At 35.9% G+C, this 24,812-nt stretch overlaps 1 protein-coding gene across 1 annotated transcript in view; it reads left to right on the forward strand.

Moving 5' to 3' along the window:
* LOC113505095 (ryanodine receptor) overlaps nucleotides 1-24,812 on the forward strand; it is a 145,452-nt gene that overhangs the window by 55,518 nt on the left and 65,122 nt on the right. Inside the window, 30 exon segments of the mRNA XM_026887609.1 lie at nucleotides 56-70; nucleotides 1,792-1,869; nucleotides 2,233-2,351; nucleotides 2,812-2,881; nucleotides 4,582-4,781; nucleotides 5,396-5,578; nucleotides 6,074-6,245; nucleotides 6,721-6,890; nucleotides 7,567-7,691; nucleotides 8,115-8,318; nucleotides 8,803-8,972; nucleotides 9,546-9,736; nucleotides 10,281-10,421; nucleotides 10,931-11,085; nucleotides 11,514-11,655; nucleotides 11,938-12,148; nucleotides 12,594-12,671; nucleotides 13,294-13,424; nucleotides 13,832-13,922; nucleotides 14,596-14,745; nucleotides 15,963-16,116; nucleotides 16,614-16,741; nucleotides 17,145-17,225; nucleotides 18,786-18,885; nucleotides 20,738-20,855; nucleotides 21,268-21,348; nucleotides 21,894-22,006; nucleotides 22,459-22,570; nucleotides 22,916-23,052; nucleotides 24,009-24,101. Coding sequence (XP_026743410.1) covers nucleotides 56-70; nucleotides 1,792-1,869; nucleotides 2,233-2,351; nucleotides 2,812-2,881; nucleotides 4,582-4,781; nucleotides 5,396-5,578; nucleotides 6,074-6,245; nucleotides 6,721-6,890; nucleotides 7,567-7,691; nucleotides 8,115-8,318; nucleotides 8,803-8,972; nucleotides 9,546-9,736; nucleotides 10,281-10,421; nucleotides 10,931-11,085; nucleotides 11,514-11,655; nucleotides 11,938-12,148; nucleotides 12,594-12,671; nucleotides 13,294-13,424; nucleotides 13,832-13,922; nucleotides 14,596-14,745; nucleotides 15,963-16,116; nucleotides 16,614-16,741; nucleotides 17,145-17,225; nucleotides 18,786-18,885; nucleotides 20,738-20,855; nucleotides 21,268-21,348; nucleotides 21,894-22,006; nucleotides 22,459-22,570; nucleotides 22,916-23,052; nucleotides 24,009-24,101 — 3,913 coding nt within the window.

A 24,812-nucleotide genomic window follows, 5' to 3' on the forward strand; every position in this document is an offset into this window, starting at 1 on the left:
GCCCTCATGTGAATAATTCCGTTTTACGTATTCCGATCGTGTTTAAATTTTCCAGGGTAAAGAGAATTTAGTGAGTATTCTGCCTATCGGTAAAACATGCATGCTATCATACATTTTGGCTAATTGGTAAAGATTTGGCTAATTTTGACGTTTTTTTTTTCAAAAAACAATCTGACAAAATTTCATAACCTAACCCGTTTTAATGTGGTTTAACCGACAAAGTTCATAATTTGATCGCTTATAACTAATTTGTTGTTTAAATACCATCTTTTAGTAAATGTTGTGTCTTAATGTAAATATTCTCTTTTTAGATAATGTTATTAAATGTACGCAAGTATAAATAAACTTTAAAGCATAAAGAAATAAAAATAAATTTTAAAAATGTAACACAAATACTAAATTCGCCTTTTTTCTTATACTGTTTTTATTATATTGAAAAAAAAATAGTAAATTAGCTCAAAATGAATTTGGGCGGACTTGGAACATCCTGTATATTGAAAATGTTTTGAACCCTGTATATGCGATGGTATAGCGAAGTAGTTGTGTTCTCTTTCTTATTCTAATGAGCATGAGTATTTATTATTTAGATTAGTTTTTAGTCCCATTAACACATAATAACTAAATAAATTGTAAGTATTATGGTTTATTTTAAGCAAAATGTAAGTTTAATTGTATTTTAATACAAACAAATTTAAATTTAAAGGAATTATAACGTAAAAACAACAGTAAAATTAAATTTGAAACAAGACTTACTGCTTACTACGTATTATATATTTCCATTTTTGACCATAAGTAGGAGTTTTTCTTTAACTCAAACACAATAATTCGTATAATAAATTGTGTGAATAAAACCGTTTCTCTCCGTCTCTTAAGATTCAGACAAGATTACAATATCATATACAAGACAGAGAGAGATAAATTAAAATCTATACAAATTAGGCTCATAACAGTCACGTATTAATCACACTGTAATTAAAACAACAATTTATTTATTAATCGTTCTCGACCTAATTATTCGTACAATGCAATTTTAATTGACTGTTATCGAATCGGTCTTTTGACATCTGTCAAAATGTACGATTATTTTTAGACTGTTTATAAGTCGGCTGAGGTCAGCGATGATTGAAACAATGTACCTATTAGAACAACAGTGCCGGCGATAGGGGGGGGGGGGGCGTGATGGGGCGATGGCCCAGAGCGACAAATTCTGGGGGGCGCCAAAGTCTGAAGTTGGAGTCTCTTGCCTCACCTGGCGCAAACCCTCAGACTTGTGATCTACGCTAGACGTGGAAAACTTAACGCTAAAGGAAAGATGAAATTTTTAATATAATTTTGCTTGGGATCAGCAAAAAAATAACACTTGATATTGCGTCCCTCAAGTGGGCGCCACAATATTTTCCCCCGGGTTGTCAGTTTCCCTTACGCCGGCACTGTAGAACAATTGTCATTGTTAAATAAAAAATGGGTTTAAAATATAATTTCAAGATGTTTTTTTTTGTCATATTTTACTACTCACACTTTTGTACCTAATTTTTTATATTCAATTTAAGTTTTTTCTTTATTACACTACACTCAAATCTATTTTTTGTATACTATTAGTATTCATTAATGAGGCGTTTAAGAAAAGGCTAGATCGCAAAACTAGGGACTTAGTACGTAGTTTCCACAACCTGCAATAATATTGATTCAAGAGTTAGTGGTAGGTAATACCTATCTGTTAGGATCACTGCTTCACTCTAATAGAATATATTTTAATTTTTGGTTGTTCATTTTGTGTTTGGTCTTTTCCAGGGTAAAGGCACCGGTTCTGGTCATCGTACTCTATTGTACGGCAATGCCATCCTACTACGACATCTCAACAGTGATATGGTAAGATGGGATATCTTCATAGATTTCTACTGTACGAGTGTATGGTATTGAACTCCTCTTAAACGGCTTTCCCGATTTGATTGGATTGAACGAAGTTAGCCGAATTAGCTTATTACGATAGAAAAATTAAGTTCAGTTAATTTATTACATTATTGTAGTTGACACTCAATTATTAGCCGTTAGCTAAACTTTATTCGATACCGTTTTTAGTAATAGTACCGAAAGTTACCTTTTCCCAATAAAAATCAAACTGAAGTGGTAGATAAAACAGAAAAGAAAATCTATTACAAAGAAACAAGATTCAAATTCGAAAAACAAATACTTATGTTCAAGCTTCCAATAATCCAAATGTTTATATCACAGTACCTGGCCTGCCTGTCGACCTCTTCATCTCAGGACAAGCTGGCGTTCGACGTGGGTCTGCAGGAACACTCGCAGGGCGAGGCCTGCTGGTGGACCCTGCACCCTGCCAGCAAACAGAGGTGACCTCCTATACCTCTCTATAGCACTTTTCTCAAAATGATAGCTGAACAAGATGGTATACTTGCCGGATTTTTGTGCTTGTTTGAGGATTTTCGACTTGACTTGCTTGGAAAAATGTTTTTTCTTGGAGTTCCAAGAAAAGATTTAGGCTACTTTATCTTAGTATCAAATTGTATCATACTTTTTTGAGATAATTATTTATTGAAAAATTCTCCATTTAGAATGTTAGAAGTGATATGAGAAGAAGATTTGACAAATGTAACATAGGTCATCTTGCCACAATGGGCAGTCGTATCGATACGAGCGATCTTTGACACCTTTTAGATGGATTTTCTTTTTGCGAAGAGGATCTGTAAAACTTCTTTGAAACAAGTTGTAGCACGGAAGGATAACTTATACCAAACCTTGGACTTTTTGGGTATGAAACAGCCATCAAAACTTTTCTTACTATCTTGACAGATCCGAAGGTGAAAAGGTGCGAGTCGGTGATGACTTGATTCTGGTCTCCGTGGCTACTGAAAGATACTTGGTAAGTTATTTTGGTTTCACTTTTGTCATGTAGCAAAATAATACCTTTGTGGGTTCCAAGGGGATGAAGAATGAAAATATTCTATGAAGGCAAAAATTTCTTACAAAGTCCTGTTCGCATCCGATATGTATTTTTGGATGATTAAGCTACTTTTGGAAGATGCAATGCATTTTAAATCTGAAATGCTAATTGAGGTACAAAGACAATTTGGCAGAAAGACTGCTTGTCCATCGGATAACAAATACTTTAATTTTTCAGGCAAAATGTAGTATCTATTTAATTACATTTTTGGATATTCATTAAGTCGTTATTTAACTTTAGGGAAAGGTCCTATTGTCGCCGTCAGAGTATTCTCCACGCATCACAAAGGGACTAAGGTTTATCCTATCGGTGAGGCCAAAACGCCTGAATGTTACATTGTCTGTCTGTATGTCTCATTTTGTGATCATGTCCTTCAAAATTATTTACAGGGATTATTTGTCAAAGTTTAATAAAGTCAAAGTGTTAAAGTTTTTGCGTAAATGAATACAATTTTAGCCTGTATTTATCCCAATCTAGGCAAACTCTGGGCAAAAAAATAGTGTTCTATCAATTCTATGGTCTAAATTCAATCTTTGGAAAATCAAAATGGGTATATGACGCCGTGTCACTTTTATTTAGGTCAATAAATACATACCATTTATGCGTATATGTGGTTCAATAGGAATCTGTCTATAGTTACATATCTAAGGGCTTTCGTACATGACGCAACGCAAGTCTATGAAACCCTTGGACCCTAGCTTTCAACAATGCTCAGAGTTTTATAGTGGTAATTGCATGACACTCAAGTGAGCGAGTATCGACGACTTGCTTGCCTTGTGTACGAAAGGCTTTAGTACTATGTGATCAAGGGTATAGTTATGTAGGATCAATAAATTTTTTTATGATTGAACATACAAATACCCTCGTATATTAAATATCATTAATTCATAAGTGAAATTATTTTGTAATGTTAATTTCAGTGTTGTGAACATTTATTGTAACAAGACCACAAATTGTTCACCTAAATGTTAAATTGTTCCATTTTGTAAACATGATTCATAAATACCTAATTGTTGTTGTTTTCGGTGTTTGCATTCATAAAGAGTAACTGGTAAATGATAAGTCTAAAATATAGGTTTCAATTGTGAAAATATACTAGCTTTTTTCCATCGGAACTTGGCCTGAAATTTTAGTAAGATATAAAAAAACAAGCACAATGTTGTGAGGGACGAAAGAGAAAATCAAGTTGGTCTTCCTTCTACAAACCAATGAGCTCTATGTCGATGAAGAGCATTTTCTAAGCTTAAGCAAAATACAATTTGAGTGAACCATCATTACCGTATCGAAGTACAACCGAAGGGACAACTGTTATACTATGAAGTGAATTCAAGATTGAGTGGCGGCTAAATCTTGGGCGATGACATCCGGGCAGACCGAGAGTGAGTTGGGCAGACGATATAAACAAGATAGCATGAATAAGGTTGACTATTGATTACATTTTTGAGTTTCAACAAGGCAAAGAAGGCCGTTCAAAAAAATATGCTGAGAAAATGCTCTTTTTATCGATATATTGCTCTATAGTTTTAAGTAAATAGACCAGGATTACAAACTAACATCCCCTATAAAGGCAATATTTAAGGCTCAATCCTTCCAACACTTAACTATCTTCTGCATTTCAGCACACAACCAAAGAGAACGAGGTTTCCATAGTAAACGCATCGTTCCACGTGACTCATTGGTCGGTGCAGCCGTATGGTACCGGCATCTCTCGTATGAAGTACGTCGGATATGTGTTCGGGGGCGACGTGCTTCGGTTCTTCCACGGAGGCGATGAGTGTTTGACTATACCCAGTACTTGGACGAAGGATGGGGGGCAGAAGTGAGTATTTTATTGTGTTCAGTAGAGGAGAAATTTTAAATGACGTTATTTACTACTATAGCAAAGTTTCATTTCTACGTTTTGTTATTTTGATTCTGTAATAGTATTTTAAGTGAGCTTCATAAAAAAAAATTAAAAGTAATTTTCATACCATCCAGCGTTCCCATCAACGTAGGGCAGTGTAGATAATATGACCCCCAGATTTTTATATAAATTAGACAGAAAGTTATTCTATTATTCTACAGTACGATTCCTTTTTTGTTATTTGTTTAGCACAAGTAATAAATTACTAGGGGCCGATTTTTCTATCGCCAGATAACTTTTATTCGACGAATATGTTTTGACATTTTGACAGCAGCAGTTTTTGTATAGAAATTACGTCAAACGGCCATATTTATTCCTCAGATAAAAGTTATCTGACGATTTAAAAATCGGGCCTAAAAAAATACTTGACCTAGAAAACAGATTAATAAAGAATTATAGTACATCTCCAAGTCTATTATCTACCTACAAGTATTAATCGCACAAGGGCTCTATCTTTACATTAAACTGTTCAAAACCTCCTCTAACAATTATTTACATAATTCCTAATTTATTCTATTTTTTCTCCTCAGTATCGTGGTTTACGAAGGCGGATCAGTAATGTCTCAAGCCCGTTCGCTCTGGCGTCTGGAACTGGCGCGCACCAAGTGGGCGGGAGGCTTCATCAACTGGTACCATCCTATGAGGATCCGACACATCACCACTGGAAGATACCTCGGTGTCAACGACCAAAATGAACTGTATTTAGTTAGCAGGTAGGTTTAGATTTGAATTTCAATGCTGGTGGAAACTGGAGGTAAAACTGAATTTAGGACTGCCAGTTTTTATTAAGGGTCAATGCTTGTCTTGTCTTCATAATAGGCAAGTACAAAATGCATAATTTTTTTAGTGTCAAAACCATTTTGTCACTATTTTTTACAGTGAACTCGGAATGTAAGTTTCCCGAGAAGCTATTTTGTTTTTGATTTTCATTATGTATATAACTTATTTAGGTAATAAAAAATAAGTTCTATTCTAATAGAGTCATTGGAGCTTTCAACAGTTCTTAAGAAATGTCAAATGTTTGTTTTTGTCTTAATGCTGTCAAGATGAAAGTTTTGTGAATAACTTTATTTCATTTTCACACCGCGTATCCATCTTTTTCAACGACTCAAAATTCTCCATATTCTAATCCTATTATTCTGTCATATTTCCGGAATATATGTTTAATATAAGAACATTGATATATTTCCATATTTTTAAAACCATAGGGAAGAAGCTACCACGGCATCCTGCGCCTTCTGCCTGCGTCAAGAGAAGGATGATCAGAAGCAGGTGCTGGAAGACAAGGATCTGGAAGTCATCGGAGCGCCCATCATCAAGTATGGTGACTCCACTGTGATCGTGCAGCACTCGGAGACTGGGCTGTGGTTGTCTTATAAGGTGAGGCTCGTGACTCGGAACATTTTGAAACATGAATGGTATACGTCACCAAGCCATGCCCACTGTCACGGTCTCGATCCGCGCGTAACATTTGTGTAAATGTGACTTGAATGTTTATGAAACCGCCCGTGATTAAAGGATAAAATTAGATAATAAATTAGACATTGTATTCTCAACTTGTAAGTCTATCCCCCGAAAACGAAAAAGAAAAGTGAAGTTTAGGATGTTCTAAAAAGTTTATATGTCGAATCAGTTCGTTATAGTTAATTATTAGTTGGAAATTTATTTTAAAACGTTTTCTATTGGTCACTCTATTCAGAACACTTAAGTTATTTATATGTATTTCTGAATATAAACAAAAATAGCAAAAATTCATCGAATAAATTCCTATTCAACTCCAAAATTGTAACCCAATAAGCATCACAGCTAAAGAAAAATATTGAATAAGTCAATTAATTTCAAATACTTTTTTCAGTCATACGAAACCAAGAAGAAAGGCGTGGGTAAAGTAGAAGAGAAGCAAGCTATCCTCCACGAAGAAGGCAAGATGGACGACGGTCTGGACTTCTCCCGGTCGCAGGAGGAAGAGTCTAGGACCGCTAGGGTCATCAGGAAGTGTTCGTCGCTGTTCACCAAGTTCATCAAGTGAGTAGGGGTTGAAGAAAGGGAAAGCGACAGGGTCAATAATTGTTTCTAAATTTTATTTTATCTTTATTTTCTATAATTGTACATTATGGATTGCAATAAACGATTTTGATTTGATTTCATTTGAGATATAGAGTCACGTTATTAGGAAGCGCAGCCGAAGATAATGTCGGTGGCCTGACTGGGGAGGCCTTTGTCTAGGTGTGGACGAATATGGGCTGATGATGATGATGATTAGGCAGTGGTGGAGAATAAATTTTAAGGAGATTTTTGTACATATGGTGATAAGTTTTGTTTCTAAATACAAAACGAATTTAATTGTGTTTTTTTAAGTAATGCGAATATAAAATTTGTTAATATTCCCATGTACTGTGATTACGAAATAGAGTTACACAGACGTTCTGTTCTGTCAGTAGATACGCATATTTTATGCAAAATTTGCATATTAAGCATAAAACAGTACCACTGCCAGCTAGAACATTTTAATTTTTCATTAATCACCCATTACGTATTTTAAAGAGTCAAAAACTGAACTGCTCAATTGATATCACAAAAGTGAATTTCTATTTTTCCACATCACTCTAATAATACGGGTGGTAACGTTCAATGATAAATTTATACTTTAGTTAATTATGTGTGTTCTAATATAACTACTAAATTATTTTCCATTCTTCAGCGGCCTGGAGACTCTACAAGAGAACCGTCGCCACTCCATGTTCTTCGCTTCCGTCAACCTCGGCGAGATGGTCATGTGTCTCGAGGATCTCATCAACTACTTCGCACAACCTGATGAAGATATGGGTATGTTTATATGTTACTAGATAACCTATTCCCAGTGATGATGCGAAGAGTCCGTTTAAGTCCATGGCCCAGATATGATTGATGTGCATTTAGGGTACGATAGGACTGGCATACGTTATGCGAAGAATAAAAAAATAAAAAAACCTATTCCCACTTTTTTGTCCGGGATTTTTTTGGGTCAAACCTATAATCTGATAAAAATACTAGATGTCGGACCAAACGTTATTTACCAAAAAAATAGTTCTACAGTGATCGTAGATGTTGACCTATTCTCAGACCTACCCAAAAAGGACACAAAAGTGTGGGTTTTTTTATTAAATTTAAATAACATAAGTGGCCTCAGTATATATTTGCATACAAAGTACCAAATGATGATTTAAAAATAGTCACAATCTAATACCAAGTATTTTCTCCCATACCCAGAACACGAAGAGAAACAGAACAAGTTCCGCGCTCTCCGCAACCGTCAAGACCTGTTCCAAGAGGAGGGCATCCTCAACCTGATCCTGGAAGCCATCGATAAGATCAACGTCATCACGTCCCAGGGATTCCTAGCCGGCTTCCTCGCTGGAGACGAGTCGGGGCAGAGCTGGGAGATGATCTCTGGTTATTTGTATCAGCTGCTTGGTAAGTCGGCATTGTATAGGTAGAATTATTGTTAAGAATTCTGGGTTAAGTATCAGAGGTTTTCGTCTAATTTGATGTAGGTTTTCGGACTTGCCCGTGAAGGGATCCGCAGTTTTTTTTTGTTTTCTTTTTGTGTTTTGTGTAAATAAAATTACATTTGGGATTTCTGAAAATTATCTTTATCTCAAAAAATTCTGACTTTAATTCCTCCGACTTTTGACCATCATACCGATTTCTCGTTGTACTTGTTCATTCAAAATATACAGTTTGTATATGTGTATATGTCTATGTACAAATCTTTAAAATGAGGGCTGTATAAAGTAGAAAAAAAATTACCTGAGCAACTCCTTCTAACGTACAAAGTCAGCTTTACATTATTAGCATAGATGTAAAGATACTTAAACGAATCACAGATTTTTATACCATTTATATATTATTTTCGTTTGCGTTTTCATATTATCCTAACCAAGACATCAAATTCCAGCGGCCATTATAAAGGGCAACCACACGAACTGCGCGCAGTTCGCGAACTCCAACCGCCTGAACTGGTTGTTCTCTCGCCTCGGGTCACAGGCGTCGGGAGAGGGCACCGGTATGCTGGACGTACTGCACTGTGTGCTCATAGACTCACCTGAAGCGCTGAACATGATGAGGGTGAGTTCATTAGCCTAGCCTTTGCCTAACTATGTTGGAGTCGGCTTCCAGTCTAACCGGATTCAGCTAAGAGTTTTACAAGGAGCGACTGCCTATCTGAACTCCTCAAGAACTCCTAGTTTTTTAACAACAAATGCAAAAACCATCTTCTAATAAATATTACTGAGCCTAACTTGATGTACTTATGGGACCAAATGATGGCTATTTTGTATTAAATACTTCAATGTCATGTATGTATGTAGTTGAAATCAAGAGATATAAAAGTATATTTATCCAACGACTTTAATATTTTAAACTTTTGGGAATTCAATCTTTTGGTTTCTGCATTGTTTTGAAGTAGAATTATCCGATTTTGCCTGACCCTACAATTTACAAAAAGGCATACAAAAAGAGTTTTTTGGCTATTTCTTTACATTATCAACTTTTAAATAAAGAGTTAATTTTTACCGAATATTTTAGTAGTGATAATCTTTTCTCGAATCTTGCACCAGCAATATCACGTATGAAGGCTGATATCAGTATTTTCATAGCCATATTTCTTACCTTATTAATAAGCCCACATTTCCTTGACAGGACGAACACATTAAAGTCATCATCTCACTGCTAGAGAAGCACGGTCGCGACCCTAAGGTCCTGGACGTGCTGTGTTCTCTCTGCGTCGGTAACGGAGTGGCTGTGAGGTCCTCACAGAACAACATCTGTGACTATTTGCTGCCTGGCAAGAATTTACTACTGCAAACACAGCTGGTTGACCATGTATCCAGGTGATTATGAACCTTTTGTTGTTGGTTTAAGGTTGATTTTAAATTGCGGCGAAGAATTTTCAATAATTCATCATTATTGTCGTTTGTTCATGTTATTTGGTGTCTTATGTGAATGCTAGCCTCCCCTTAACATTTAGGGGGATAGAAAATAGGCGTTGTCCTACTTTATATGCACATTATCTTGCATGAGAATGGTTTAAGTAGTTTCGGAGGAGGATGAGCATTTTATATATTAGAAGTTAAAGTTGGTTAGTCTAAAGTCTAAGTGAATAACGGAGTCGCTATGAGACAAAGCGGTCGTTCTTACTGTACCTGAAGTACTGCATGTATTTATACGTGAGATGTCTTTTTATTTGGAATTTTACTTTCTTTCCTTTACCAGGTGGAATCTTGGCCTTTGATGATCTTTGTTGGAATCACCATAAAATATTCCATACATTCGATTTTCGCTTTAATACAGTATCCTGACATTATAAATTCCATATAGAGGATCTGGATATCTCCTTTCAAAAACTTTGATTACAACGTTCCTCTTTGTTTCCAGTGTCCGTCCAAACATCTTCGTGGGCCGCGTCGAGGGCTCGGCAGTATACCGCAAGTGGTACTTCGAAGTCACAATGGACCACATCGAGAAGACCACGCACATGGTACCACATCTCAGGATCGGATGGGCCAATACTACTGGGTACGTTATTTGTTAACTGTTTAGTTAAAGTTTGAAGTATAGTAGTAAATTAAAATGCATTGTTCCTTTGGCTACTTACCATTAATGGACAAATTGAGACATTAAAAAAATAGAGACACCTTTGATTTTTCGAACAATTATCTAACTGTAGAACAGTTAACAGTCCATTCAGTGCAATTTTATCAATATATGTGTGATTGACAAAAAAAAATGTAAATGTCCCCATTGTTATTGGCTGCCAGTCTAAGTTGCTGTTGTTTATGTGTTTCTTTTAGCTGACCCCCCCCCCCGTAATCCCTTTCGAACCTCGCACAAACAACAATAAGTCTTATGGAGAAATTCAAACATTGTGTAATCTTGGTATTACTCGGTATTAACCACGTGGTATTATATTATAGAACATTTAAAGGCTGGTATATTATTAAACCTTTTAGATCCACGGGGATCACCAGATACCGACAAACAATACATACTTTATACTTGGTAGTCAATGTATCATATTTTTATAGTTACGTGCCTTACCCCGGTGGTGGTGAGAAATGGGGAGGTAACGGAGTGGGTGACGACTTATCTTCTTACGGTTTCGACGGCGCCTTCCTCTGGTCCGGCGGCAGGAAGACGCCGGTCAACAGGACTCATGCTGAAGAACCTTATATTAGGAAAGGTGAGTATTTGGTGCGATAGAATAGCAATTTTGATGTGATGGGTTAAGGTCCACATTAGATCATCTCGAGAGATGTAGCGAGGAATATCGTGGTACAGATGCTTCTACCAACGTGGTGTTGGATGTACCGCGATTGAGAAGCTTTAAAAGTATGATATGGTACTACTACCTACGAGTATATTTCGATTAACTTTGAATTTATTTTTTTCATAAGATTTGCTTCAAAAGTTAGGTGTACACGGTCCTAATATCCTCATTATAAGTGAGGTTTCGATGTTAATACTGTCTGTGGTGGTTTTTGAGACCGCACACCCTAAGAATGTGTGTCTACTTATTTAATAATTTTGTTTTTTTGCCATGTAAATTGTTTTGTTGAAGTTCTGTTGTAAATAGCCTACTTGCATCTAATAACATATCTTCCTATTCAGGTGATGTAATCGGCTGCGCGCTGGACCTGACAGTGCCTATCATCAACTTCATGTTCAACGGCATCCGAGTGACGGGCTCCTTCACCAACTTCAACCTGGAAGGCATGTTCTTCCCCGTCATCAGCTGTTCCAGCAAGCTCAGGTAAGCCGTAGTTGGAGCCTAACTGCTTTACCGGAGGTCAGAGTGGGTTTTAGTCAGTAGAAGTCTGACACTAACTGACGTTCGACCCAAAGCTCAGCCTAAATATTCCCCATCAGACAACAAAAATTACATAAAACTCTACGGCACACTCATCACTCAATGAATACTAGAGGTTTTGTGGGATATTGTATTGTATCACCAACTATGTAATGTTTTAAGTTCAATAAATAAAAAAAAAGAAATCTACATAGCAACAAAAGTAAATGTATCCACCCCACCCAGTTGCCGCTTCCTGCTGGGCGGCGAGCACGGGCGCCTGCGCTACGCGGCGCCCGCGGGCTACTCGCCGCTGGTGGAGAGCCTGCTGCCGCAGCAGGTGCTGAGCCTGGAGCCCTGCTTCTACTTCGGGAACCTCGCCAAGCGCGCGCTGGCCGGCCCGCCGCTCGTGCAGGACGATACCGCCTTCGTGCCCACGCCTGTTGATACTATGCAGGTAAATGGATATAGGTATCTCTAGGTCGTTCTTTTGAAAAGGGTGATAAAGCCCTTTTGTGAAGGGGAAGACTTCAAGGGCAGTGTAAGAAAATATGAAAATAACTTCCATCCATCTATTTATATATCGAGCTAGCAGTCAATTTATTTAATTTCTAGTTTAGTGGTTTTTAATTAACTCACAAAAGGGGGAAATTGGTTTTTTTCAAGTTTGCGATAAACGACATAATTTTGGGAACCTCTGCTCTAGGTCATTCTAGCAAAACCAATATAGAAAAAATCTCAGATTAATTGGGATGCAGCATTCGTAAACCCAGGCCAAAAGATAAATTACATTTCTCTCCAGCACTAACACAGAATGAATCGTAAAAATAAAAAGACAAACCAGAGTTCAAGTCCACTTTCAATATTATAACAAAACTACAACCAATTCTTGTCTTTCACAGATCACACTCCCGTCTTACGTAGAACAAATCAGGGATAAACTGGCTGAAAACATCCACGAGATGTGGGCCATGAATAAGGTGAGTAAAATTGAACGAGGTATAATATGTACTTGTAATATATTTCTGAATTGGAGTTCCCCTAGTCCATAAACACATCTGTTTCAATTTGCCAAGAAATAAATAAAGAAAAATTATGTTAAGGTCATATTCATCAACATGAGCCCAGCCAATATTCAGCTAAGTACCAGTGTTTCATCAGAAGCGACTGCCTGCCGATATCCGAAGATTGGTTGTCCGTACCGACTATCGATTATATATAAATAGCCGAGATCTACAATTTAACGTTCCTTTCCAAACACGAAATATGTGATGGATGGCCACCCGTTTAGTGAGGAACCACATCAATCGTAACTAAACCTGTCATCAAACAATTTGCGCCGTTGTCGGTTTATGACTTACGCTACAGAGCTTAGCCAGAATATAATTACGTTAATAATATTATTATGAGATTACATTGTCTCGAGTCTGGGTGTTTGTGGTACCTTCATTGTATCTGAAATCCATAACACAAGTGCTTTAGCAACTTACTTTGGGTCCAGAACAATGTATGTGATATTATCCGCATGTATATTTATGATTTATTTATTAGTATTCATTATAGAAGAGGAATCAAAACTGATAACAATCTCCTTGCTTATAGATTGAAGCTGGTTGGATGTACGGTGATCAGCGAGAAGACCTTCACAAGATCCACCCGTGTCTAGTGCCCTTCGAGCGACTGCCGCCCGCCGAGAAGCGATACGACATACAACTTGCTGTGCAAACACTCAAGTAAATACATTTTACTTTACTTATTATATATTTTATACGCTAAATTGCGAATTCGTTAGAACGTTGTCATATTAAAAGCCACGGAAATTTACCAGATTAAAGTAACCTAAAACTTTTCATTATATGTGCAATGGCAGCTTAGTATTCAAGCCAGCAATTTTCAATGATAGTATATAGAAATCTGTCGGTCTTCTGATGAAATTTCATCGAAGATTTGTCTATTTAAGCTACAAGTCTAGGTGTCTTTGTAAATTTGACTTGAATGTTTGTGGAATCCCCCGCGACACAAGGAGTGTGCGGTAGTCGTATAAATAAAGAATATGTTTAATCTATTATATAAAAAATAATAAAGTAATTTTAAAAATTAAATAAAATAAACATGAATTAATGAACTAATTGTTTCGCAGGACCATACTGGCGCTGGGCTACTACATCAGCCTGGACAAGCCGCCGGCGCGCATACGCAACGTTCGTCTGCCCAACGAACCGTTTATGCAGGTAAGCACTAAATAATCTTTATACTGAACTAGCTCTCCCATCAAACATTTTTTTGCCATAGAGTAGAAAAAAAACATAATTCATGACATATTCATGATATGAAAATAAATGTTGTGGATTCTCAGACCTACCGAATATGTCCACAAAATTACACAAGAATCGGTCGACCCATTTCGGAGGAGTTCAATTTCGAACACAAGAATGTTATATACATGCTAGCTTTTGCCCGCGACTTCGTTCGCGTGGACTTCGAAACCTCAAAAATTGTAGCCTATGTGTTATTCTGATGTATAAGCTATATTGTGGTAAAGTTTCATTCAAATCCATTCAGTAGTTTTTACGTGAAAGAGTAACCAACATCCATACATCCATACTTACAAACTTTCGCCTTTATAATAGTAGTAGGATTAGAGATAATTCTACTGTATATGTGTTTATCACTAAACTCCTAAACAACTGGATCAACTTAAATATTTTGTTTCTGTATGGGTTTGAATGTTGCTCTAAAATGTAATTTAGATTCTCAAATGTTTGAATGGCCTTCTTAAAACTGAAGAATAATGAAATTAATATCCTTGATATCTGTCGGTTATATCATACTTTGCTTAATATCCTAAATTTTTGCCTATTATCTTACAATTCTAACCATACTTAAATATTTCTTAACATCCAGTCGAACGGCTACAAGCCAGCACCCCTGGACCTGAGTGCTGTCACCCTGACACCCAAGATGGACGAGCTGGTGGACCAGCTGGCTGAGAACACGCACAACCTGTGGGCGCGCGAGCGGATACAACAGGGCTGGACCTATGGACTCAACGAGGTAACACATCACGTCTCAAACCTTTATTCCAGAGTGACACTTAACAATACACCTTTATTCCACAGTGTCACTTACCAAAGTGTTTCTCGGGAATATGAATGCTTGTTTCTACTATTTTGCACACAACAAAGCCTTGAAGTCTCAAAGTTGATTGATTGAATAAATGTCTTTTTTTTCCTTGAAACTAAGAAAGCTTGTGTTATGAGTACTAGACATCTGATTTGTTGACTGTAATGTTTAGCCCGTAGCTCTGCTTACTTATACACGTAGGTAATAGCATTTGGGACGCATACATCAGCAAAAAGCCTATTCACATTGGCAAAATCACTTCAAATGAAGTTATTGTAATCTTATTACATAACTAAATACATACATATTGATAAATTATACAGACACAGAACAAATACTCACACAAACGTTATTATTATTTATATACACCTATTTGATTCTTTGCTTTTTTTTGATATATTTAATACATTGCCATACCCAAAAAAATGACCAGTATGTTCATCTTTACCCTGTTTTATTTTTGATAATTTTATTGCTACCATGTGTAAGTACCATCTAAGTACCTCTTCGCCTCTAAGGACCACTACTAAGTACCAGGGCTGTCTGCTGTGACCTTCACACTTAGTACGTGCCTCCCTATTAGGTGTGAGGGTCACAGCAAGATATACTTGTGTCTAGCAACTGAAGAAAGAAGATGCTGATTTTATTGTGTGTATTTATTTTATTTATGTGTGTGTATGTTGTGTTTTATTCATTTTTTATTAGTATGGTATTAGATAGGTTGTGTTTACTTTGCAATTTTATTTGATGTTTCATGTGGTAGGTACATTTGGGGTTTTAAAGATTAGTTCTGACCTATATTTTGGCAGTTGCTATTGTTTTATAAAGTTTACTGTTCGTTGCCGAGAGAAAACAATGGAAAGAGGATAGTATTTTGGAGACAAAGTCCGAAGCCTAGCAGTGGGATAAAATAGGCTTAAATGTTAAATTGTAAACAGAGGCGACACCTCTCTCTCAGGATCTTTTTATGTTAATTATCAACTTCACAGTACCTTTATATTTTGAGTTTACCTTATATTCATAACTTTACAATTTAAGTTGGGTTTTTTAATCAATTGCTTTTTCGAAGGACCAATTTTGTTGAAGATTCAATGACAAATTTACAAAAGCTGCTAGACACTTATATTAATAAAAGCTATTCAATTTAGGACCCCGACATGCACCGGTCGCCGCACTTGGTCCCCTACCCGAAAGTTGACGACGCCATCAAGAAGGCCAACAGGGACACTGCTTCAGAGACCGTCAGGACCCTACTGGTGTACGGATACAATTTGGACCCACCTACTGGGGAACAGCACGAGGGTAGGTCCAAAATTACCTCTGAAATAATCTGAACACATTTCAACGGGATCTGCGACTATATCTGCAAGAAGTTTAGTCCTTCGGGCTATTCATGTATAAAACAAAAAAGAAATAGTAAACTACTATTTTGAGATCTTCCAATTCTTAACTGAATTGATCTTTTGTTTGTTCTTTTTTATAATTCCCGTAAGGTAAAATGGAAATAAATATGAGTATTTTCGACAAGTACTCTTGCTGGATAGACAAGACGATTTATTGATCTGAAAATATCACATTATGAGAGCGTTTTGCGTTAGATCGTTACGTCAGCACAAAAAAACTAATAGCATAAAGTAGCAATTTGAAAAACGAAAAATAGTTTTCAGAAGCTAACTTGGTCTTGGGCATCCACTTGTTTATTTAAATTCCGGCTTACAGCTACGGCGATAAATGTTTTAGGTTTTTTGTCCTCAACCCTTTTTCTATTACTCCATATAACCTCCACCTATTATTTACAGCGTTACTAGCAGAAGCGTCTAAACAGAAGCAGGCAGACTTCAGAACTTACCGTGCGGAGAAGAACTACGCCGTCAGCTCTGGCAAGTGGTACTTCGAGTTTGAGATACTCACCGCTGGGCCTATGAGGGTAAGCTTGTACTTTAATTAAATTACTTATTACAGCAAAAATAATTGATCTTTGAGTAGCGAGGTTTAATTGAGTGCTTATTTATGGTAAAGTTGATTTCAGGAATATTTAGCGATCGTTTCAATATCTTACAGTCAATATTATCATTAATGTTATTTCGGATAACGAAAATTTGAAATGGATGTCTTCATTTCAACTTATCTTAATTAAAATTATTGATAAACTCTTTTAATTGCTAAACATATTTTACATATTTTGTATGTTATCAAATAACACCCTTTTTATAAGCATTTTATTTCTTAATTTCTCATTAGGATGTCTCATTAAAACCATCTCTGAATTCATATATCATGAACCCATCTTCTAAAACATAGCATTAAATTTAATTCTTTTTATCATTCAGGTCGGTTGGGCCCACGCCGATATGGCTCCAGGCATGATGCTCGGTCAAGATGAGAACTCTTGGGCATTCGACGGATACAATGTAAGTGTTATACTCTGTTCCATAATTAGCGATAATGTTTAGGTATTATTGTGCAGTGGTGAGAGATCTTGAGATTTTGACGATAGAATATTCGCTACGAGTTATAAAAATCAGCTCTTGAAAGCAAATAATAATCTGGATGACATGATAATATTATCATGTCAACTTTATACTGACTGAAGTTAGGTGTCAAGCCTTTAAAGACTAGAAACTAAGCTGATATGATAATATAATATGTCATACAATTTATTCTTTGCTTTGAGCGCTAACTTTTTAAAGTCGCTTAATTTTTTGTTAGAAGTATTTTTGATAGAAAATTAAATCTGCTGCAAAATCACCGTTATTGGTTGGTCAAATAACTAACGACCAATCACAATCTATTCTGAAGCGGTGGTAGGCCCATCTACTTAAAAAAAAAGCTTAAAAACAAACAGCATTAAAAAAATAACGTCATAAATCTCAAGATCTCAAAAACACTCTTACTCCATCGGCATAGAGTACATATTCAAGTGGTGTTATAGTCGCTTAAAGTGCACGGCGGTGCCAGCGACACGTTTGGGCAGCAACTGAAAGTGGGCGATATTGTCGGCTGCTTCCTCGACGTCATAGACCAGACTATTAGTGAGTTACCACGGATAGGGATGAAGGGGTGTCACTCTGAGTTTTCTGTTATATCTTCCTTTGATTTTTTTTTAATATTTTGTAAGGACATACCTTTGTTTAGTTTATTTATTTATGTGCACACTGAATAGTAAAAAAACAATATTACAAAATATTATGTTTTACGAGGGTGTTGTTTATTTCTAAAGAAATCTCTACCAACAGACCTGATTTATTTTCTTCCGAAGTTGTGACTGTTGACTCAGTACACACTTAACTGAGCAGGATAAAAAATAAACTGATATTTTTTTTATTTAAATACAATAATGACTTGATCAGATTCAAATAGCAAATGGATTATGAACATCATATAAGCAGTCAGTCTATTCAAGATAGGTGAAAAATTTTGTACCCGGATTTTTTTTCAAAACTGTCCCTTAAATATTTTTTCTTTAATTATTTTTTATTTAAAAACTCAGGGTGGCATCCCTAAGTCCAGGTATTCTCCTTCTGTATGTGGTTAACTCGTGGTAACTATCTCCTATCCACACGCTGTCCTCTTAATGTACTGTTTTCCCGGTTCTGACTTAAATATCCCATAAATGTTGTTGATTTTAAAACTGTATACTGTTTAGCAAGATCTAGTTTTGTTCTATACTTTTATGCTTGCAAAGTGTAGTTTGTTGCTGTAGTTTGAGCTGAAATAATGTCCCCAATATTGCAGGGCGTTTTCGCTTTAAACTATTGGTGAGCAAAACAAAATTCTAATTTTTCTGAGAGTTGGGAGTTGGGAGTACTTAGTTGATATCTGGTTCAAAAACTACACTTTGCACTCATCCTAAAACTGTCAAATAAAAATGTCAAATCATGAAAACTTTTCGTCTAAAATTTCGTCTCACAGCAAAATCTTCTTAATGCCATAAGCAATAAGGTAAAAAACTATTTTTCCCGACTTTCAAGGAGGAAAAAGTGTACAGCGGTAGCACAGAGTCTTTCGGCAAGCAATGGGCTGTCGGTGACGTAGTGGGGGTGTTCCTAGATCTCATTGATAAGACGATAAGTAAATATCAGAGTGAATGGCTTGTATAGTGGCAGGAACATTTTTGCCTTCCAAAATCCTCGGTATTTCTTCCGCGTACCTAAGTCTTACTCTATTAATACTTCGCTTCTTGTGACGCTTAATTACTTCCACTAGTCAAAGACAACGAATTAGTGTTAGACTCATTGCATGATTTTTTCTCTTTTCCCTTTGTAAATATGTGTTAATGTATTACAAAAAATGTTCCTGCCAGTATGGATATGCCGTACAATTACTTTGAATGCTTAAACGCTAAATGCTTCGAGAATCTCGACTTAGTATCCACCGCTTCGCTTGCCCTGATTGATATAGTCGCACATCCGAATAATATTGATTGATTGGACTGATCAAATTTCCCCTTTACTGAGAGTCGCAATCAAACTAGCACTTTTAAATGGGACTGGGTACGGGAAAAACTATAGTTTGTATCACTTTTGCACTGTTTTCTTTAATTTTATAATATTTGTTACACTTCTCGATAGGCAAAATTTGGTCCCTGTAAATAAGTCTAGTAATTTACTTAGATGTTTATAATAATTCACAAGAAAGCACCAGCGCTAGCTCACTACTAGCGTTTTGATCCAAGTTTCCTCGCATTAATCCCCTTCACCGTTTTCTCAGTGGTATCTTAGAATAAGTAAGAAAGTTTAGACCGAACCCACACCTCGTAAGTATAAACGGCAAGGCCACTACGATAATTATGAGATGTTCAGAATATTGTCCATATTTTTTTTGTCTTACTCAGTTAACAAAAAAAAAACACATTTAACCAATGAATTAAAGTGAATTAAAGTTGAAGAACTTTGAAAGAAGCTGATGAAATTTGATTACATTATTCTTCATAAATCAAGAACCAAAAAGATTCTCAGTAAAAGGGATGACCTAAAATCAATTAGCTGAAGACATTTGTATAAATTTCAAATCATGATATCCCTTAGTAACAGTCGGTCGGGTAAAGTAGAATAAATATGAATTGCACAGAAATCAGTATTTGAAATATTCTACAATATTCACTAACATTCTTACTAATATACATTAATGTTTCAGATAAACAACTATTGAAGTTCAAACATATATTTAAACGTCACTTAATATGATGTTTTATTTATTTTAACTTCTTCTACGTGAATAATTTATATTCATTTATTTAATAACGGTTTACTCACGCGTATTTATCGGGGTAGTCCGACCAGTTTCGGACCCAACCAGAGTCCTTAATCATGAGCTGACGTGCCGGTGGGATCACGATTCGAAATGTATGAATCCACCTTAGGACGGGTATCGTAATATATTTTTTTTTCTAACTTCTGAAACATTATGCCGATCTCAACATAGCGTGGGAAAAAGGCTCTACATATGTTTGAACTTCTATAGTTTTATAAACTTTTCTGAATGCAAAAGTTTTATTAAAATACTATTTAATTAAAATCCCTATTAATTTTCCTGCCTGCTTCTAAATTTTGATATTACTTGCTAATAATAACACACTTATATTAGAATTATTTGACCATATCATTTAAAGCATTCCCTTTATTTAGTGTAGATATAGCTACAACCAAAAAGAAGATTATTCTTGTCCAGTCCTAATAAATTCTTCGTAAAAGTTTTTTTCTTAACTTGCGTTTTATTAAAATTTTCAAATTACATAATTTTGCTGTCGATTACTTAATGTCACATGGAATAAATATCCCTATTGAAGAATTAAAGAATCACATCCATAAAATCCTTTACATTTTTTGTAGATAACCACCCTTTTTAGTCTAGTATAGACCATACCTACACTCCATCCTTCTGCCTTCTTTCCGAACACTTCTTAACATATATTTACACCCAGGTTTCTCATTGAACGGAGAGTTGTTGATGGATGCTCTCGGCGGAGAGACGACCTTCGCTGATGTACAAGGAGACAACTTCGTACCGGCTTGCACTTTGGGAGTCGGGCAGAAAGCGAGGTACATATTATATTTTTGTAAGTCTTTGGAATATTTAACTACAGAAACCGGTTAATAAATCAGATTTGCATACAAATTGGTCAACAAGTCCGATACGCCCTTCCGCTAAACCCTTAAGTGGGAATCATTTAATAATTTCCTAGAAAAAAGGTAGTAAAATTGGTGTTGAATGCATCCTATCAACGTTTTAGGTAACTTACAGACGTCTTTTCTGCTGACTGTTTCACCACAGAAACTCATTGAATTTGGTTTAATACCTGATGTTTTGATAGTCATATCGTGTGAAACTGTCTAATGTTTCTCATTTTACATGGTCATCATTACATTTTCTAAGGTTATGGAACACATACTTTTAAAATACATCTGTACCTATGCTGTTTCAAAAATAACACTAATGTGTTTCGTTCAACAGGTTAACATATGGCCAGGACGTGAACACATTGAAGTATTTCACAACATGTGGTCTACAAGAGGGTTACGAACCGTTCTGCGTGTAAGTATTATAATATTTTTATTCACTTTGTGATGACTATGTTATAGCTACATATTACCGTATGGAGTTTCTAGCCGTTCCCCTTCCATAGTTATTATTATACCAGACTATATACGTCCTACTGCAGGGCACGAGCCTCTTCCCGTATAGGGATGGTTTGAGCACTGAGCAGCGAGCTAGCACGCTGCGGGTTGGTGATTTAGATTTCAATATTTGGAATCTCGGTTTTTTTTACGTTTTCCTGCCCTGCTGGTCAGTGATGTCTTAGAGGAATGAAAAAAGCAAATATACCTTTAAAAAATCACATTGGTACTCAAAAGGGCCAAAAAACGCAGTCGATTTCAAAATACCCAAAAACGTTTATCAGCAGACAAGGCGAATTACTTGAAATTATAAAAAAAGAAACTATTTTCACAAAAAAATGGTAGAATTTGTTTTTCAGTTTTCTGGCTCTCATAGAAGACGAAAGCTTTGTGTCAAAAATAAAAAAAAACTCCTTGAAGTTTCATTCACAAATCTTTTCTGATTTTCTTGTCACGTTACAGTAACATGAAGAGAGATGTCACCCACTGGTACACAAAAGACCAGCCTATCTTCGAGAACACAGACGAGATGATTGACACCAGAATCGACGTCACCAGAATACCAGCTGGATCAGGTAACAGTCTAATTGAAATGTACAACTTATTGAAAAGGTGTAATGAGGACTTAAATATAATTTATAGTTTCATAGCTTCGACCAATGTATTTTCAAGTCGGCGAGCCTATTGCCATGGCTTAAAGGTTTGCAGGTGTAGAAGAGAGATTCCGCTCTACGCCATGTGTTGCTCTGTTACGCTTCCAAAAGCAATCATATTAAAGATGTAGTGGGAGATCCTCTGTTCACTTTAGTTTTTAATGTTTCTGAATGTTCATCTAACTGTATTTTAAACCTTTCAAACCAAAGCTACGAAATAATCATTTTACCTTCCATCTATGCCTATTGATATGTCATCTTCCGTAGCTATCATCAATATTCTATTCCACTTGACTTACTTTAAATAATAAGACGTACATCTTATTCCTAAAACTAAAGCTTAAATATTATATTAATATATTATTTTTTTATAGACACCCCACCATGTTTGAAGATTTCTCACAACACATTTGAGACCATGGAGAAGGCTAACTGGGAGTTCCTCAGACTGTCACTGCCCGTCATCTGCCACTCTGAGTTTATCGAGTAAGTGTTATTTCAGATTTTCTATATTATAGTTATATATTTAACAGGCAAATTCATCTAAAGATCTATCTCTATTGTCGTTGAGGCAGCCCATTAGATAATGCTATTCAACATCTGAGCAATATCATTATGTCCATTCTGCCAATTTACTGTATCACTGTTCTTCTCCCTCCCGTTAATTGTATCTGTATGTATCTTAATTTGTAAGTGATTGCCAATACTATCCGACAAACAGTCGAAGACTGACATACTCCTCCTCACGTTAGCTTCCAATGCACCATCCTCACCATCTCACATAGGTAAGAAGTCTTATGCTTTAAACACTCATTCACATTTATATTCTAGTGAGGCAGAAAAGGCACGTCGTTGGATCGAGATCAAAGACCGCCAACAGATCCTTATGAAGGAAGCTGTCGAGGCTCAGATGCCGGCCCACATCGACCAGATCATGAGGAGCGGGTTCACCATGAATGATATCAAAGGTACGTTTGATAATTTATGGATGGAGTAGACTGATCAGTAGTATTTGTAGATTTTTCCCTTTTATGTTTTGCGAGCCAGAAATTTCAATTTTAATATTAAGATCATATTAATATAACATGCACTAAGGATTTATTCCATATGTCCCGGAGAATTTCACAAACATTCAAGTCATATGCTAATAGACCCAGACTCAGAACAAGCATTTGTCTAAAACACCCGCGAGACGTCGCGCATAGTGTGTTTGGTCTGATGTTTTATATATCTCAGCTATCCATGTGGTCAATATAAATAATAACATATCCAATCAAAGTGGGGAACACTTAGAAATCTCCAAAATCGTAAGAATTTGTGAAGTTTATTTTATTTTTAATCATATGAACAAAAAATGTTAAATGTTCCATAACCGTACCTAATTTTGGTCATAGGTATAAACAAAATATAACACATCGACGGTCACCCATTATCCACATCCACCCATCTTTAAGTCTTGCATTCCATAAAGCATCGATAATATTGATTGGAAATTTCTGGCTTATGAAATGGTTTATAATAAACGTTTTATTATTGTAATAATACCCCGCTGTAATATTATAGAGTAGCTTCTCAATCCAGTTGTATCTAAATATTTGTTTTGCACTTTTTTGTTACCCGTTACTATTAGGTGTATGCAATATGTATGTGTTTTTTCTATATTTTTACACACACTTTGCACATAAATGTTTGTTTTAGATAGCACACTTATTTGTATTTTATATTACAAATTTTCCAATTCCCCAAAAAAAAACTGTCTTCCAAAGTACGTTAAAGAATAACGCAGTTTTGAGATTATCCTCACAGAAGTTATAACAGTTAAATTCAGGGAACAAAAGGACCAGAAAATCCTATCTAGTCACACGTATTGCATACATCTCACAACAACGCTTTTTACCCTTATTTTACCCCCACCAACCCATAGGTTTGCACTACGAGAACGGACAAGAAGAGGTCCCAACTTCGAAGGTCAAGCGACAGCCGTCCAGACCCCCGCGCAAGGGCTCCATACCCAGAGGTCTTAATATTTAAAGTTATAATTTGCAAACAGGTTATATTGTGGCCTTGTAAATGTCATATCGACGTTGCTTAGAAGGACGCGTTTTATAAGCTTTAGGTTATAGACTAAATAATTTGTAGACAGTGTAGTCAAATATATTGAAACAAATTAAAACCAAAATTCTGTTAATCGTGCCTTTTGCACGCAAAAAAATGAATATTTATTTAACAAATATTTATTCGCGTATATTTATTGGGATCGCCCGACTAGTTCCTTAAGCGTGAACTGACGCGGTGATAGACAAGCAAGTCTGAATGACAAGACTTACACGTGAATAAACTGTTGTTAAATAAATAATTACCATGATTCCGCCACAAGAAATTTATAATAATACCATGACAAATACCTAATGCGTCTACCTACCTACCTAACCTAAATAAATTACGCAGTAATATTTTAATTTCTTACCTTCTTGCGCTGTCTACATTTTTGTTGGTCTATACTTTAGGTCAGATTAGTGTCAGAAGTACATAAACTAATATTAATCATTTTATCAAAGAGAATTTAAGGTAAGTTATCAAAAATAAAATAGAACTGGCTTTTCCATGATGTTATAAATGTTCGTTGCTTTTCATTTTGTGTTGTATTTTTCTTCGTTATCATCGTGGAAGTGATATAACGTGTACTCGTTATATCTAGCTATCGACAATAATGACATGCTTTGAGTTC

This window comes from Trichoplusia ni, chromosome 24 (genome assembly GCF_003590095.1).
Source record: "Trichoplusia ni isolate ovarian cell line Hi5 chromosome 24, tn1, whole genome shotgun sequence".
NCBI lineage: Eukaryota > Metazoa > Arthropoda > Insecta > Lepidoptera > Noctuidae > Trichoplusia > Trichoplusia ni.